Genomic DNA, 16,947 nt, shown 5'->3' with positions numbered 1-16,947 from the left:
CGGTCAGTAAAGCAAACAAAATTCTTCAATAGGACATTATGCTGAGATGGCAAGACTGACTTACTATTTTATGCTGATAAGGCAACATGCAATGACCCAGTACACTGCCATTCATCATTACAAATCTCCCTCCCCAGGGACCTGAATGGCAACTCCACCATCAGCATTCAGAGAATGACTACAGAATGCCGAGTCACTGAAATTTCTAGAGATTAAAAAGTTAATGGTACAATTACAAATGGAAAAAATACATCTGTCTTTACCTGTTGAAAGCATACACAACATGAGTAAGTCTAAGCTTAGAAGCTCAGGTTTCAGGTGGGAACAAAAAATTATGAATTTCAAAGATAAAAATTAATCCATAGTTTTAGTGTATACATTTAAATGGCTGATATCCTTTCTCTCTCATTCTCTGATAACTCAATATTCTCTTTTTGTCTTTTTTTAATCTCAGAAGAGTCTGAAATAAGAATTTTTGAAAAACATCACCCAAAGCAAAGAATTCATAAACTGTCTCTTCAAATGAACACAAATAAATAGGCTTCTAGCTTTTCACATGGACCAATTCATTAACAAGTCTGCATGAGAACATCATAACACAGCTGCTTGGTAATCTGTTATTGCATTAAATCCAAACTGAGTATGTAGTTACAAGTTTTAAAGCTTATTTCCTTAAAACTTTTATCCCCCAGACTCCCCGCCTCCAAAAGTACATGATTTTCAATCACTTTAATGGTCATTTCACAATACAAGCAAGAAATACTTAAGCCTTGAATTCTTAAAAAAAAAAAAAAAAAAAAAAGATGTTCAAAATGGGTATTTAGACATACATAGTATAAAACTGTAAGTATAAAAAAATACATACATACATATATGTGTGAAGAATGAACGATAGAACATTTGTAAGCTTTTGTAACTATTTCTGAGTCATGCAATTATGGCTGGGTTTTTTTTTTTTTAATGTTTATCTGTACTTTCTAAGTTATTCTACAAAGAAGATATTTACTTTGAAATGAGATTTAAAAGAAGAAAGACAAGGTTAGGGTGGTGGCTCATGCCGGTAATCCCAGCACTTTCGGAGGCCGAGGTGGATGGATCTTCAGAGCTCAGGATCTTCGAAGCCTGAGCAAGAACAAGACCCCATCTCTAAAAATAAAAATAAAAAAAATAGAAGACAACAGACAACATTTGTGGAACAGAAAGTGTCATTAGTTTTATACTCAGGTAACAATTCTAGAATATCTTTAGGAAATTCTAGAACTCAACTATAAAGGCACAGAATACCTATGATATCTGTGCAGGTCAATATTCAAAACTTCAAGGTTACCCAGAAAAATCTAGAATAAGCAAGGAGAAAGGACTCGCCAAAATCATACACATTTAGGCTTCATACGAAGCCAGAAATGCAGCTACTGAGTTTGGAATTATAATCCTCATTACAAGCCACCATTCAGAGGATATAGTTCCCTTTAGTAGGTTTTCCCAGTTGCTAACGAATAGGGCAAGGCACAGTAGGACAGGAGAGGGCAAGACAGAATTTGTCTATCGTAACTGTGGTCAAGAGTTACCACCTCTTTGAACAGTTCATCCTGAAATTACAAAAATAAGACCTGTCTAGATACTAATCATTTTCAGCCATTCTCTTTACCAAAAAAAAAAAAAAAAAAAGTGATAAAATTTACTATTTTGAGCATTTTTATGTACAATTCGGTGGCGTTATGTACACTCTTACTGTTACGCAACCACTGCTGTCATCCACCTCCAGGGCTCTTTTCATCTCACAAAACTGAAAGTCCATACTTAATAATAATTCCCTATCCCTCCCTCCAGGCCCTGGCAACTACCAGTCTACTCTCCGTCTCCATGAATTTGGTTACTCCGGATCTCTTACATAAGTGGAATTATATACTACTAGTCCTTTCAAGACTAGCTTATTTCACGTAGCACGATATTCTCAGGATTCACCCTTGCTGTAGCATGTGTCAGAATTTCCTTTTGTTTTAAGGGTGAATAATATTCTTCTGTGTGTGTGTGCGCGCGCACGCGCTACCACACTGTATTAATCTGCTGATGGGCATCTGGTTGCTCCCACCTTGTGGCTATAGTGCATAATGCTGCTATGAACATGGGTATACGGATACCTCTTTGAGTTCCTCTTGGGCATATATCCTAGAACCCTTTTCTTTTAGAAACTCTTCAAATAAAACGTACCTCTAGTTTTAAAGGTCATCATTTAAAAATAAGTGGAAACCTTTACGTTTTCTAACTTCTCAACGTCTTATATAGGTACTGGAGACCACTAGTCCAAAAGAGGAGAAAAAAATCAATCAGCAGTTACAAGTTTAGAAGGGATCTAATGTAGTTCATTTCCACCTCTTCATTGTTTCTCCATCACCAGGGAGAGAAAATACAGAACATTCTACTTGTATTTCAAAGTGCAGAAAACAAAAATCCACTTAATAATACACTCCAGCCCTACGAAGAGTTAGTGCTAGTCAAACTGCAATATGTTTTCCCAGGTCTTTAGTGTCCTTTTTAGAGCAGTTTCAACTTCTCTTCCTAAACCAGCTCTTAGTTCAGAATCTTAAGAAAGGTTCTAAGACACCAAAAGACGTGTTCTCCGTAAGTTAAATTAACTCATGATTCTCATCTAAAGATTGGCTATCCTGTTCCCAGGCTCACTTGAGACAAGTGTGGGACCCTTTTGGTTCCAAATCAGTTACTTAGATGCTTGTTCCTTTTCGTCAGGGATCTGAACATTCATAGGAGGAAAGAAACAGACAAATGAGAAAATATGTGGCAGAGATCTAAATCAGTTAAGACATACGGGCTTCTCGGTCAGCATTTCGTTTAGGGACACTGTTGCTCTTCAGAATGAGACATACTGAAAGTAGCATAAAGACGCCTGGTTCCTTTTAATAGAAGAAAGTGCTACCGTAGGAAGGAACTAGTCTGGCTGTCACAGATTTCAGGCTTCAACTTCTATTTTGGTGAGTGCACTAACATAAAAACTACATACGTGGCGGCGCCTGTGGCTCAGTGAGTAGGGCGCCGGCCCCATATACTGAGGGTGGCGGGTTCAAACCTGGCCCCGGCCAAACTGCAACAAAAAAATAGCCGGGCGTTGTGGTGGGCGCCTGTAGTCCCCGGCTACTCGGGAGGCTGAGGCAGCAGAATTACCTAAGCCCAGGAGTTGGAGGTTACTGTGAGCTGTGGGACTCCACGGCACTCTATCAAGGGCGATAAAGTGAAACTCTGTCTCTACAAAAAAAAAAAAAAAAACCCTACATACGTATCAATATTAACATCTGAGAACAAGTAACCATTATAAAAGTACCCATACCATTTTTCTCCTTGCATATAGTTACGAGAAGGTTGATGTTTATCAACTCCTATTTTAAGTCTTTAAATATGAAGCAGAAAAGTTAAAAAGATGACGCTCCTTCCCATTTGACTGTGTTTAAAGAACAGCTATACAGAGGTAGTTTTAACTGATCAATAAACATGTTTTCCAGAACTCATTTTAATTACATTAGTGAAACTGGCAATGAAAAAAAAACTCCTTTAACTGAAAAATAAAATAGATGGTTTTTTTTAATTAAAAACAAATTCTGGCTTGGTGCCCATAGCTCTGTGGTTAAGGCCCCAGACACATACACCAGGGTAGGCAGGTTCGGGTTCAAGCCTGGCCTGGGCCTGCTAAACAACGACAACTACAACAAAAAATAGCTGGGCGTTGTGGCGGGCACCTATAGTCCCAGCTGCTTAGGAGGCTGAGGCAAGAGAATTGCTTAAGCCTAAGAGTTTGAGGTTGCTGTGAGCTGTGACTTCCCAGCACTCTACTGAGGGTGACATAGTGAGACTCTGTCTCAAAAAAAAAAAATTCTAATTCCTACATACATGGTACATTACTTGAATGCTGAGCAATACTACCCACACTGTTCAAGGCCAGATGCAATTGCTCACTCCTGCAATCCTAGCACTCTGGGAGGACAAGACAGATGGATTGCCTGAGCCCAGGAGTTCCAGACCACCCTCAGCAAGAGCAAGATCCCCATCTATATTAAAAAGAGTAGGCTGAGACAAGAGTATATAGCTTGAGACCAAGAGTTTGAGGTTGCTGTGAGCTACAACGCGAAGGCACTCTACCCAGGGCAACAGAGTGAGACGCTATCTCAAAACAAACAAACAACAACAAAAATAAACTACTGTTAAAAATAAACATAAAATCAATGAAAGAAAATCTAACACACCAAAGAAAGATATTTAGGAAGTAATTAGTAAAATTTTAAAACCACTTTTCTCTGACTAGAGGTGAAGCATTAAGCTGCATAAAATGATATTAAATTATGAAATATAGATAAAATACAGATACAAAAGGCAAAGTAACTCTTTTTTAAAAAACTGGAAAATAGGCTGGGCACCTATGGCTCAAGCGGCTAAGGCACCAGCCACATACACCTGAGCTGGCGGTTTCAAATCCAGCCCGGGCCTGCCAAACAACAATGACAATGGCAACCAAAAAAATTGCTGGGCATTGTTGGCAGGCGCCTGTAGTCCCAGCTACTTGGGAGGCGGAGGCAGGAGAATCGCTTGAGCCCAGGAGTTGCCAGAGGTTGCTGTGAGTTGTGATGCCACAGCACTCTACCCAGGGTGAGAGCTTGAGGCTCTGTCTCAAAAAAACAAACAAACAACAAAACAAAACAAAAAAGGAAAATAGAGAATAGGATTAAAAAGAAAAAAAACCCACAGCTAAAGTATAATTTTCACTCATGTCCTGAATGAAGCTACAATACAAAGAAGTACAGGCTGTGGCCCTTTACAGAGACTTTTCCACTTTCAAGTATGCTGTATATTCATATTTCACACTGAAAGTCCTAAACTTCCTTTAATAAGTAAGTCTCAACTACTACATATCAACTTTTTGAGTAATCCCAAAATGGACACTTCTGCTTCAAAAGCTTCAGGTATTATCTGTATAGAAGTGCTTCTGCAATTCTAAGTATTTCATTGTAGTTTACGTTTATTAAAATGAGGCAAAAAGTAAACTTTTTTAGAAGTACAGCAATTCAGGATATTTTCTTATAGTATAAATAAAACCAAACTACGGTCCAAATTCAGTCTGTTGCCTATTTTTGTAAATACCTGAAACACAGCCATGCTCACTTGTTTCCACGTTGGCGAGGGCTGCTCTTACACTACAATGGCAGAAATTGAATGCTTGCAACAGACACCATATGGCTCACAAAGCCTAAAATATTTACTGTCTGGTTCTTCAGAGAAAATGTTTGCCAAACTCTGTAAAAAAGGCTTCCCCATTTTAAGCTAGTTTTGGTTACAATCAAGTACCCAAGAATTAGATAAATATGTACTGTGTTCAGGATGTCTCTAAGCTGGCAATTTTAAATCAGATAAATCCCATAACTAGTATCATTGCTACCTATACTACTATTAATAGAATTCTATTGGAATTTCCTACATATTCCAAGTTCCATAATGTTATAGTGAAGGCTTTACAAGGTTTTTGATCATTCTCGGCAGGTACCTTTACTGAGTCCCAAAGGTCAGGGAATGTCCAGTTAAATTAAACTTTTTTTTGTTTTTTTTTGGAGACAGGGCCTCAAGCTGTTGCCCTAGGTAGAGTGCTATGACATCACAGCTCACAGCAACCTCCAACTCCTGGGCGCAAGCGATTCTCCTGCCTCTGCCTCCGCCTCCCAAGTAGCTGCCTGCCACAACGCCCGGCTATTTTTTTCTTTCTTTTGGTTGTAGCCATCATTCTTGTTTGGCCGGCCCGGGCTGGATTCCAACCCGCCAGCTCAGGTGTATGTGGCTGGTGCCTTAGCCGCTTGAGCCACAGGCGCGGAGCCTAAATTAAACTTTTTTAAGGAGAGGTAACAGGAAAGCGGTAGAAATCATGTACTATTTCTACCTAGGTACCTAGTAACTTATTCCTAAGTATAGCTCTGCTAAAAGACATGCTCTTTGCTTATCAGCATGTTCTGAATCTTGCGCTATGCAAAGTATGTAGCTGCTGCTTAATAAATATTTAATGAATACATTAGTAATTATTCAAATAAATCTGAAATCATGGTTTTTACTTGATTATTTTCCATTGGTATTTTCTCTTCCTTTCCAAAATAAAAAACAAATAAACAGTATTTAAAAATATGCATGAAAAAATAATGGTACTCTTGAAGTCCATAGTTCAAGTTGAGTATTCAGAAACTTTTGTTTAATTTGATGGGTTCAAACTTTTCTGAAATAAAGGGAAGACATTGCAGATTCTAATTTCAAACATGGTGTCTTGTTAAGGTCTCAGAAAAATGATTATCTAGAACACAGCTTCATATCACTTCATGCGAAATAATTAAATGCATGTAACATGTAAGGCCCTGTATCAACCAGTAATTAACCAAGTTCCACCTTCAATACTTCAGTCAGGTTGATAATTGCATTTCTTTTCTTTTTTTTTTGAGACAGAGTTTCAGCTGTCACCCTGGGTGAGCATCACAGCTCATAGCAACCTCCAACTCCTAGGCTTAAGCAGTTCTTTTGCCTCAGCTTCCCAAGTAGCTGGGACTACAGGCACCCGCCACAATGCCCAGCTATTTGGCCAGGACTGCATTCGAACCTGCCAGCTCCATTGTATGTGGCTGGCGCCCTAGCCTCTGACCTACAGGTGCTGAACCTGATAACTGTATTTCTATAATTTTTATATTCATACACTCACCTGCTAATAAATTATACCTAAGTAAATATCAAAACAGGTTTTAACTATTTTTACTTTCTCCTATTTTTCATTAAAATATCAGAAAATAAACAGCTCTATCTGGACATCTGAGATCAAAGTAACAAGAGTACTTCACAACAGAAGCCATTGACAGGGCACATTTTGTGGGTTGGGCACTATTCTATGTACTTACATTAATTCGCTTAATCTTCATAAAACTTTAGGACATAAGTATTACTATTTTTCCCAATTTTACAAATGGGGAAATAGTTACAGAAAGGTTCACTTACTTATCTAGGCTCAGACAATCTGGACTCCAAACCCAGGCAACCTGACTCCATAATCCTTGCTCTTTGCCTCTTTATACTATGCTGCCTCTACACTTCATATAAAATTTGGTATTTAATACTAAATTTTTAAAGAAGGATACCAAGTATCAGCTATAGAAAAAATAAAGCACACCAAAATTCAAATATTATTTGGAAGTACATTACAGACTTAAGTGGAAAAAAAAAAGGAAAGGACTTTAGCCAGTGAATGAAGTAATATTCCTGCCTGAACATGTAGATATCAATTAGGGAAGTAAAACTGAGAAATTATATTCTTTACCATCCAGTAAATCCACTGGTGGCCACTTACTCATTCAAGAAACGTGCAACATGCCCCTGAAGGGATGGGGAAAAAATAACAATCTCTGTCCTTGAGAAGCTTTGCAACTCGTACATGGAAAACAATACTCAAAACAGTTAAACATACTTCCAGACTTTACCTCATGAGTTCCTTTAAAAAAAAAGGGTATCATATCAGAATATTAAATTTATTAATAAAGGATTAATCATCAAATATAATATACGTGTAATAATAAATATCACGTTAAAAAAAAATAAAAACTTAGGCTGAGCGTGGTAGCTCATGCCTATCTGTAATCCCAGCACTTTGGAAGGCCAAGGTGGGCGGATAGTTCCAGATCAGCCTGAGCCAGAGTGAGACCTCATCTCTAAAAATAGCTAGGAGTTGTGACGGGTACCTATACTCCCAGCTACTTGGGAGGCTGAGGCAAGAAAATCACTTGAGCCCAAGAGTTAGAAGTTGCTGTGAGCTGGGATACTATAGCACTCTACAGGGGCAACAAAGTGAGACTCTGTCTCACAAAAACAAAAAGAAAAAACTTGCCTAAAGTAGTAACATTATACGTATAGGTTGAAAAACAGGAATATCTTAGTCCTGCAGATATATAAGAGGCCCAACATAGCATTCAAAATACATAATACATACACCCAAACAAATCCATTCTAAATCTTCTAAATCAATATGCAAACTAGACATTTCAGACTTTCTGCCTGCTGCCTCAATGGTTAGAAAACATCTTCTGAGGGGTCTCAGAAATCCACAAAATTTTGAACTTTTTCCTTCATTGAAATTTCCCTTAGCAATAATAATAGTTACCGTTTACTTTAAAGAACTTGACTTACTTATCTTGCTAATCATCTCAACGCCCAGGAATTTATTTATTCTTCTTCATGAGGAAGTTGTTAACCACCACTCAAAACCAGGTCTATTTGATTCCAATGTCCAGGCTATTACATATGACATATATTGTCCCTACCAAATACTGAAAGTATTAGCAATCATTTCTTAGAGCTGTGTTTTAAAAATACTTCTGTTACCACAACAGAAAATATTTTCATAACTGGCACATTAAGAATAGTGGCAGAGGGCGGCACCTGTGGCTCAGTGGGTGGTGGGTTCGAACGCGGCCCCAGCCAAACTGGGTTTTCTCCCAAAAAATAGCCGGGCATTGTGGTGGGGGCGCCTGTAGTCTCAGCTACTTGGGAGGCTGAGGCAAGAGAATTGCTTAAGCCTAAGAGTTGGAGGTTGCTGTGAGCTGTGATGCCACAGCACTCCTCTAAGGACAATAAAGTGAGACTCTGTCTCTAAAAAAAAAAAAAAAAAAGAACAGTCGCAGAGTTCAGAGTAAGAAAAGTAAGTATTTCAGACTTAACAAGGAAAACCAGGTTTTTGTTTAGATGTATTTCTAAAAAAATTTTTTAAATTATAAAAGGTTAATGTGAGGGTACAAACAACTAGGTTACAATATTTGCATTTGTTAGGTTTACTGTATCTCAATTTTCAATCACCAAGATGTGGAAATAACCTAAATGCCCACCAACCCAGGAATAGATGTATTTTTTTAATCAGATGAAAATAACCCAAGAATAAAACATCTACGTTAAAAATATTTTTTTTTTTTAGTTTAATAAACATTTATTCCTTTAGTTGAACAACTTCTACACAAAATCAAAATGTATGGAATGTATAGTATGCCATTTTTTGAGCAGAAAGCTATTTAGGTCTTAGGTCTCAAGAAGTTATATATCGAAGCAGTACCCTGAACCCCATAAATGCATCAATGTACAAAGTTACGATTTAATAAAAAATTAAAAAAAAAAAGTTGTATGAGCTTACTATGAATATTTTCTGGAAACCAATTAACTGAGCCTTTGGAAACCCCTAAAGAACATAGGTGAAAAATTGGCTCAGAAAAACCAATTTTGAAATCAAACTACTAAATCAGCAAACTGATAATATGGATGAAATGGAGAAATTCCACTTTTATTTCCTTAACACTCAAACATACCCTGGGGAACATTATCCTAGAAGACGTGAAACATTAATACAACAAATGTGGTAGGATGTTTAAAATGAAGGTGAGCATACAATGGCCTAATTTTGCAAAATGCTATGGATACTTAGTGTGATTTGAGCAGGGAGGAGAAAAATAACTGTAGATGTGTAAGGTTAGATCAAAGACCATTAACTTATATGGATACCAACTATGACTTTTCCCTGGAACCGTAAAGAATGGGTTGATTCAAGATGATTTATTACACTCATTGCACAGAGAAAAGGTACTTTTAAGCAGCCATCTATACCTTTACCTCTAATATGGCTGTGGGGGATTCATAATGGTCACAAATTAACGTTACAGGCTTTTAAAAATCTTGCTTAAAAAATAACTTCAATTAAAAAAAAAAAAACTTCAATTTTCTAACCTCACACTTGAAAAGTATTTTTTTAATGGCCACTAGCTTAGTAGCTTCCCACCATAGCACTGATTTTACTAGCTTACAAACTTAAGGTTAGTAATTCTTATTTGCTTAACATTCAATTCTATCAGTTTCAAAATACAGTGTAAATACCACTACTATACCACTACTACTATGTATATAATTCAGGACTCTAGATTTCAGGGAGCTATAAGATTGAATTAGGAACAGTTTTCATTTCCTATGTTAACTTAAATGGTACAGTGGAGAGTGAGGCAATTTTGTTTTTGTCCAGATAGGTCTCATTTGTTAAAAGCCTCTTGAAGTAAGTTTATTCAGTTCTGCAAAATGGTGGCATTTTGGGAACTTTTGGAGAAACGGTCACGCAAATCTCCAAACAAAACCCAATTTAAAATATTTGTTTGCCAAACTCCAGCCACCTGAAAGTAAACCAGCAGAGCATTGCCATCACCCCAGTCAAGCTGTAGGTTTCACCACATGCACCAAACAAATCTACAGGGTAGTTTCAGCACTCCTCTTTTCAAGAAATTTATTTTACACCTATTATACCATACATCATGTTTTAAACACTGACATTTAACTCCCTAATAAGATAAAGCAATGACAAAAAAGTTTATCTTATTAGAAACAAGATACACCATTACGTACTGTCTTCAAACATTATTGCACTTAATTTGACAAAGCATTCATGAGACAATCTGCAGACTAGTTTAACAGACAAATAACACCTTTAAGCAGACATGACTGTCCTAAATTGTTTATTAGGTTATGAATTTTACAAACATTACTTATATTAGCGGTAACGGTGGAGCTGGAGAGTATTGCGTCTTCTCCAAGCTGCACGGCGGGAACCACCAATAGTGTGGTGGAACTTATGGCCCTTTCCAAGGCCACGGCTCTTCCGGCCAGCAGATGTCAGCCCACGCATCTCCCTGTGCTTGTGGACTGGTTTGGTGATCCACTGGGTGTCAGGATTTCTTCTGATAGCTTTATGGAATGGATCAATGAGGATAACCTCAAAAAATTTGTACGTTGAATCTTCACCAACCCAGTAAGAATTCAGGACTCTTAGAGCCCCACAGTGGCGTCCAGCTCGCTCCTCAGCAACAGACTGCAGGCTTCGAGCAAACTTTAGCTGGTTAACACCATGATGCACAGGCTTGCCATAGGTTGCACCCTTAGGAACTGGGCGCTTGCGGCCACCACGGCGCACACGAATCCTGTATATGACATAACCTTGCTTAGCCTTGTATCCCAGTCTGCGCGCTTTATCCGGCCGGGTGGGGCGGGGAGCCCTGTGGAGCGCAGAGAGCTGGCGGTACTGCCAGCAGCGGACCCTCAGAAGAAAGCGCATCACATCAGACTGCTTCTTCCTCCACAGCTCCTGGATGTACTTGTATGCACCCATCTTGGCTCACCTGATGGCTGCCGCCAGACGGAAAGGAACGGGCCTTTCTCCCCTACGTTAAAAATATTATAGTAGCTGGGCGCGGTGGCTCACGCCTGTAATCCCAGCACTGTGGGAGGCTGAGGAGGGAGAATCGCTTGAGCTCAGGAGTTGGAGACTCGCCTGAGCAACAGTGAGACCCCGACTCGTGAAAAAAAATGGAAAAACCCAGCTGGGCGCCGCGCGAGCGCCTGTAATCCCAGAGGCTTCCGGAGGCTGAGGCAGCGGGGTGCCCGCAGCCCGAGTCTGAGGTTGTGGTGAGCTACCACGCCCACTGCACTCTGCTCAGGGCATAGGGTGGGACCCTGTCTCAACAACAACCACAAAAAAAAAAAAAAGTAAAGAAATAAAAAATAAACAATGAAATAAAATAAAAAAGCCAAAAAAAAATAAAATAAAAAAACCCAAAAAAAAAAAATTAAAAAAAAAAAATATTATAGTAGCCAGAGCATACCTACCCCAAACTGCTACCTAAAATTTTTTATTATCTCCGTTTTAGAGGAATTTGGTAATTGATAGCTGACAGTATATTTATTTCTTTTTCTCCAAAAGTAACATTGAGCATGTATGGAAGATACTACAAACTAACAAGTACAGGGTGGCCATAAAGTCACCCTGTATTATACTATGGAGAGAAATAATAACAGTAGTAATAATAATAACAATAATAATAAAATGACTATAAAAGTATGATATTTCAAAGAAAGAGTCAATCATCTTTCATATGCTACTTTTGCTAAGGCTGGAGTGTGGGTTAAAATACACAAAACTACAAGCTACTTAATTAGGTGAGACTTTGCATTTTATCTAGTGCACAGAAAGCCTTTAGTAAGTGGCAAATGAAAAATAAGTATTGAACATCCTTATCTTAGTAAGGGAAATTATGCAAAAAATTCTGTGCTTCAGGAAAACGGATTGAGGTTTCACAACATTAATAAATATTTACTCCTTTAAGACATATGTTAATTATTCCTTTGCCCTAACTTGCTTCAAATTTTAGTTCAGTAAGCTAAATAGATAAAAGGAGAGAAATGAGGCCTATTCACCACCTGATATGGAAATAGTGAAAACAGTTCTCCAATTAAGTTATATCTCATACTGCATGTTACGCTTAAAGACGAACCAATATGGTAGGATACAGCAGAACAGACTTTTTCCTTTACATTTTCCATGTATCGAATTCAGCATAAAAAATATTTAGAACAGCCTGACACGAAACTACAAAAGATCTTTCTTCCTCTTTCCATCCTTACTAGAAATAATAAGTCTTTCACTTCTTGTCATTCCGATTTTTGCATAGTCAAGTTTTTTACACGGTGAAATTATTTTCACACTGTGCTTTCCTTGCTAGAATGTGGCCTTACAGATAATTTTTTAAATACATATAAAACTAGCAATAAGCTGAAAATTTTCCAATACTAAAGTATTACTATAGTTTATAATACTGCATATGTTTACACCAAAATTTGAATTGAATTCTACATATAGGTAAAAGACCACTGCTCTCCAAATGAGCCAACAAAGATTTGACAAAGAACTCATCTACCAGTTGCCTCTATAAGAGTTTAAATTTAATTAAACTTAAAAAGTATTTCATTAAATTTCAAAATACTTCTTCTAAATTTTTTATTATTACCAATGACTAAACATTTACTCTGAGCCTACAACCTGGAAGTATTTGATTCTGAGAATAACCTTGTGAGGCCCTAGTCAAATGCCATTTTCACTCTTTCACCAAAATAGCAATTTCTAAACTTACTGGTCTCAGAGCCCCTTTACTAAGACTCCAAAAACCTTTCATCATTTAGTATTACAAATTAAAAACAAGAAATGTTTTCATTAGTAATTCATTTTAAAATAATGAACCCATTACATTTTACTACATGTTTAGGAAAAAGTGATTAATCTGTCCCCCAAAAAAATTAGTGGAAAAAAACAACAACAACACTGTTTTACATTGTTAGAAATCTCTTTATTGCCTGGGTCCTCACATCTGCATCTATATTCAGTCTGTTGTAATATGCTGTTTTGGTTAAAGTACATAAACAGTGGCTTTATATATATAGTTGGGAAAGAGAAAAGTACCTTAATAGCCCTTTCATAGAAATGAACATTCTTCTCTGACACGCCACCAAAATTCTACAAGTGGTAGTTTCTTAAAGATTAGCTGCAACACGGAATCTAAAAATCGTACTAACTACTTATACTTTGTCCTATTAAACTCCACTGGTCTATCTTGCACTTTGGCTCTCTTACTGTACACTGATCATTTGAAGAGTATTCAAAGTATATATTCATTCACTGAATTACGCTTTATCAACCAAATGCTGAAATGTTTCATTATATCAGATCAAAAATGAAGAACAAACAAAAGTCTTAATATTCACCCTGCTTTCGTTGGGAATGTCTTGAGATTGAGAAGCTATAAGCTCACAATAGCAAATACAAGTCTTCACAAAATTCCAATTCATTTTTGAGAAAATGAATGTCTACTCATACTGATGTCCTGATATGAGTAATTGGTCTGTCAATTTTTCAAGGAAAAAAATGGGGTCAACTCACAACTTGTCAGAATTTTACTTAAATTGTTTTTAAGTATTCTTTGAAGTTTATAACCACTCCCTTGACTTCTTAAAGTAGGAATAGGAAACTAACTTCTTCAATGTTAAAAAGAAAATACCACCACCAACCTTAAGAAGCACCTGGGATTCTGCCTACCCTAGAACTGGACACCTGGGAGATGCTCACCCACAGGTGACGGGGAGAATGCTTCATGCTCTTCTCTCTATGGCATCAGTAACTTTACTGAAGCCCCTCTAGTTTTTGGGTTTTTTTCCCTATCTCCTCATTGAATTTCTGCATTCTTCTCTGCTATGCTATAGAAAATAGAAAAATAAGTAGCAGTCAACCATAGGCTACAAAAACAGGGCTTCAGAATTTGGGTGTCTTTCATAAATTCTATGATACCACTTTTTCTGATTGAGAAGTCTATTCTTATACCTCTTTATTCTTTTGAGATGGATTCTTACTCCATCACCCTGGGTAGAGTGTCATGGTGTCATGATAGCTCACGGCAACCCTAAACTCCTAGGCTCAAGTGATCCTCCTCCCCCAGCCTCCTGTACTTCTTTGATGTACACCAATCTACATTCATGATTTCCCCCAAATTGTGATCTTCAATGTTATTATACCAGGCTTCAAAATAATTGTCGTGGTAAAATTATTTGAGTAGTCATTCTGAATGTAAACCATCTGTCTGGCATTTACTGAAGTAACTGCTAAAGATACTCTATGCATACAGATGAGATTTTTCTCAACAAAAATGCAGAAATGTTTCCACATCTGTTGTTTTTGTTGATATGTCACCTAGATTAGCAAATTCTTCCCAAGAAAGAAAACAGGGTGAAAACACAGAACATTTTTAATATACAAATTTTTTAATGACTCTATATTAAGATTATGCCAGCTTTTCAACCATATTTTCTATTGCTTCTCCTACAATTATACTACAATTATGTATCTGTGTTTATGTGTATATACATACACATACGCAGAGAAAAGAGAAAGAATTTCTGATACCTCCGATCAACTGACATTGCAATCTTTAAAATAAAATAAAACGTTTCAAAAATTATAGATGTAAGTGCATGAATATTCTAGTCTATCAGATTCTTTTTTTTTTTTTTTTTGTAGAGACAGAGTCTCACTGTACTGCCCTCGGGTAGAGTGCCGTGGCGTCACACGGCTCACAGCAACCTCTAACTCTTGGGCTTACGCGATTCTCTTGCCTCAGCCTCCCGAGCAGCTGGGACTATAGGCGCCCACCACGACACCCGGCTATTTTTTTGTTGCAGTTTGGCCGGGGCTGGGTTTGAACCCGCCACCCTCGGCATATGGGGCCGGCGCCCTACTCACTGAGCCACAGGTGCCGCCCAACTCTATCAGATTCTGTCTACAAATGTGAAGGAAATTTATACACGGTATCCAAGAATTCTGAAGCATAACAAGTATATTCACTCCATATTCCGAAATACAGACATATCCCAATGTACAGAAAGTAACTATGGCATATGAACATTTGTTGTTTCTGGCAGCCTAGCATTTCTTTTTGGGGGTACTAGGACCACCACCAATTCTCTTTGGTTACCTGTTGTCCCCTTCAAATGCTGTGATGGAACTGCCAATCATGCTACCCTGCACATCTCAACCCTGTTGTTAAGGGATGGGCACCAAATGCAGTTCTACAAATCAAGGTCCTCAACTTCACTACCAGAGTAACTGGCCCAGAGAGGAACACATACCTAAACCAGGTTGCAAAGTCCCTGCATGGGACTTCATTTGACCTTCATGCTTTTCTCTTGGATATGTAATTTTGATGATAAAAGCATAGCGCAATCAATGGCTATACCCTCTGTATTAGTCAGAATTCTCCAGAGAAACAGACTCAACACGATATGTATGTGGTGGGTGCGTGTGTTTACGTATATAAAGAGAGAATGAGAGAAAGAGAGGGAGAGATTTATCGCTTTATATTTAAGGTAGATGTATTTCAATCCAAAACCTTTAGGGAGATCCAGGGAAAAGCTACAGTTCTAATCCAAGGGTGGTGGGCTGACAGAACTTCTTGCTCAAGGGAGGTCAGTCTTTGTTCTACCAAAGCCTTAACCCAAACTGGATAAGGCAGACCCACATTCTGGAGGGTAATCTGCTTTACCCAAAGTCCACTAAGTTACAGTTTTTTTTTTTTTGAGAAACAGTCTCACTCTGTTGCCCTGGGTAGAGTGCAGTGGCATCATAGCTCATCTCAACCTCTTGGGCTCAAGTGATTCTCTTACCTCAGTCTCCTAAGTAACTAGGACTACTGCCGCCCATCACAACAACCTGCTATTTTTAGAGAAGGGATCTTGCTCTTACTGAGGCTGGTCTCAAACTCCTGAGGTCAGGCAATCCACCCCACCTCAACTTCCCAAAGTGCTAGGATTACCGGGCCCAGCCCCCAATAGTTTACATATTAATCTCATACAAAAAAATATTGTCACAGAAACATCCAGAATAATGTCTGACCAACGTGGGCACAATGGCCCAGCCAAGCTGACACATAAAATTAAGCACAAGTTCACCCCTCGTCAACTGTAGATGTATCAAATATGTATTACCTTCACTACACAGTAGGTTATTTGCTACATTATTTGTTGTCAAAAGGCTGCTGGCAGAGATAGATACACCATGGTTGTCATTAAGGACTTCATAATCTGAAAACAGAAATACACGCACAAGCTAATTCAAGAGAATATTTTACTCTTCCTGTTTTATAGCTCATAGAATTTCTTTCTACTTGAAGACTGAATCTTCAAAACTTCCTACGGTGAACTAGAATAAAGTTGGGCCTTCTATTTCTTGCCACATCCCTCCCTGGACTTCACAGCAGTTGGAATCAGTGACTAGAATAGGTATAATAGGGTAGAGTGCCATGGCATCACGCAGGTTCTACTTTGCAGTGAGATAGGATGATGCTACTGCACTCTACCAGGGCCAACAGAGCAAGACCTTGTCTCAAAATACGAAGGCTGACAGAGCGAGACCTTGTCTCAAAATAAAAGAAATTCTAAAAGTTCTGTGACTTTCTGAATACATAGTTAAACAAATAAAAAAAATTTTTTAAACTATTATTTTTTCATGTTTTGATCAAATAGAAAGAC

General features: G+C 38.0%; 2 protein-coding genes across 7 annotated transcripts in view; both read right to left on the bottom strand.

Annotated features, from left to right (window-relative positions):
- The window catches only part of ARHGAP12 (Rho GTPase activating protein 12), a 123,923-nt gene that overhangs the window by 64,601 nt on the left and 42,375 nt on the right, over nt 1–16,947 (bottom strand). The window lies entirely within an intron of this gene.
- LOC128572265 (60S ribosomal protein L15) lies at nt 10,543–11,256 on the bottom strand. Its single transcript, XM_053572087.1, has one exon. It carries the CDS (start codon nt 11,207–11,209, stop codon nt 10,595–10,597), a length of 615 nt encoding a protein of 204 aa, XP_053428062.1. The 5' UTR covers nt 11,210–11,256; the 3' UTR covers nt 10,543–10,594.

Source organism: Nycticebus coucang, chromosome 20 (assembly GCF_027406575.1).
Source record: "Nycticebus coucang isolate mNycCou1 chromosome 20, mNycCou1.pri, whole genome shotgun sequence".
Taxonomy (NCBI): domain Eukaryota; kingdom Metazoa; phylum Chordata; class Mammalia; order Primates; family Lorisidae; genus Nycticebus; species Nycticebus coucang.
The sequence above is the reverse complement of the archived record's forward strand: the minus strand, read 5'-3'. Positions and strand labels throughout refer to the sequence as shown.

What these genes read in the sequence shown, in the direction of transcription:
- LOC128572265 (XM_053572087.1), bottom strand. Translation starts at nt 11,209, where the DNA reads ATGGGTGCATACAAGTACATCCAGGAGCTGTGGAGGAAGAAGCAGTCT.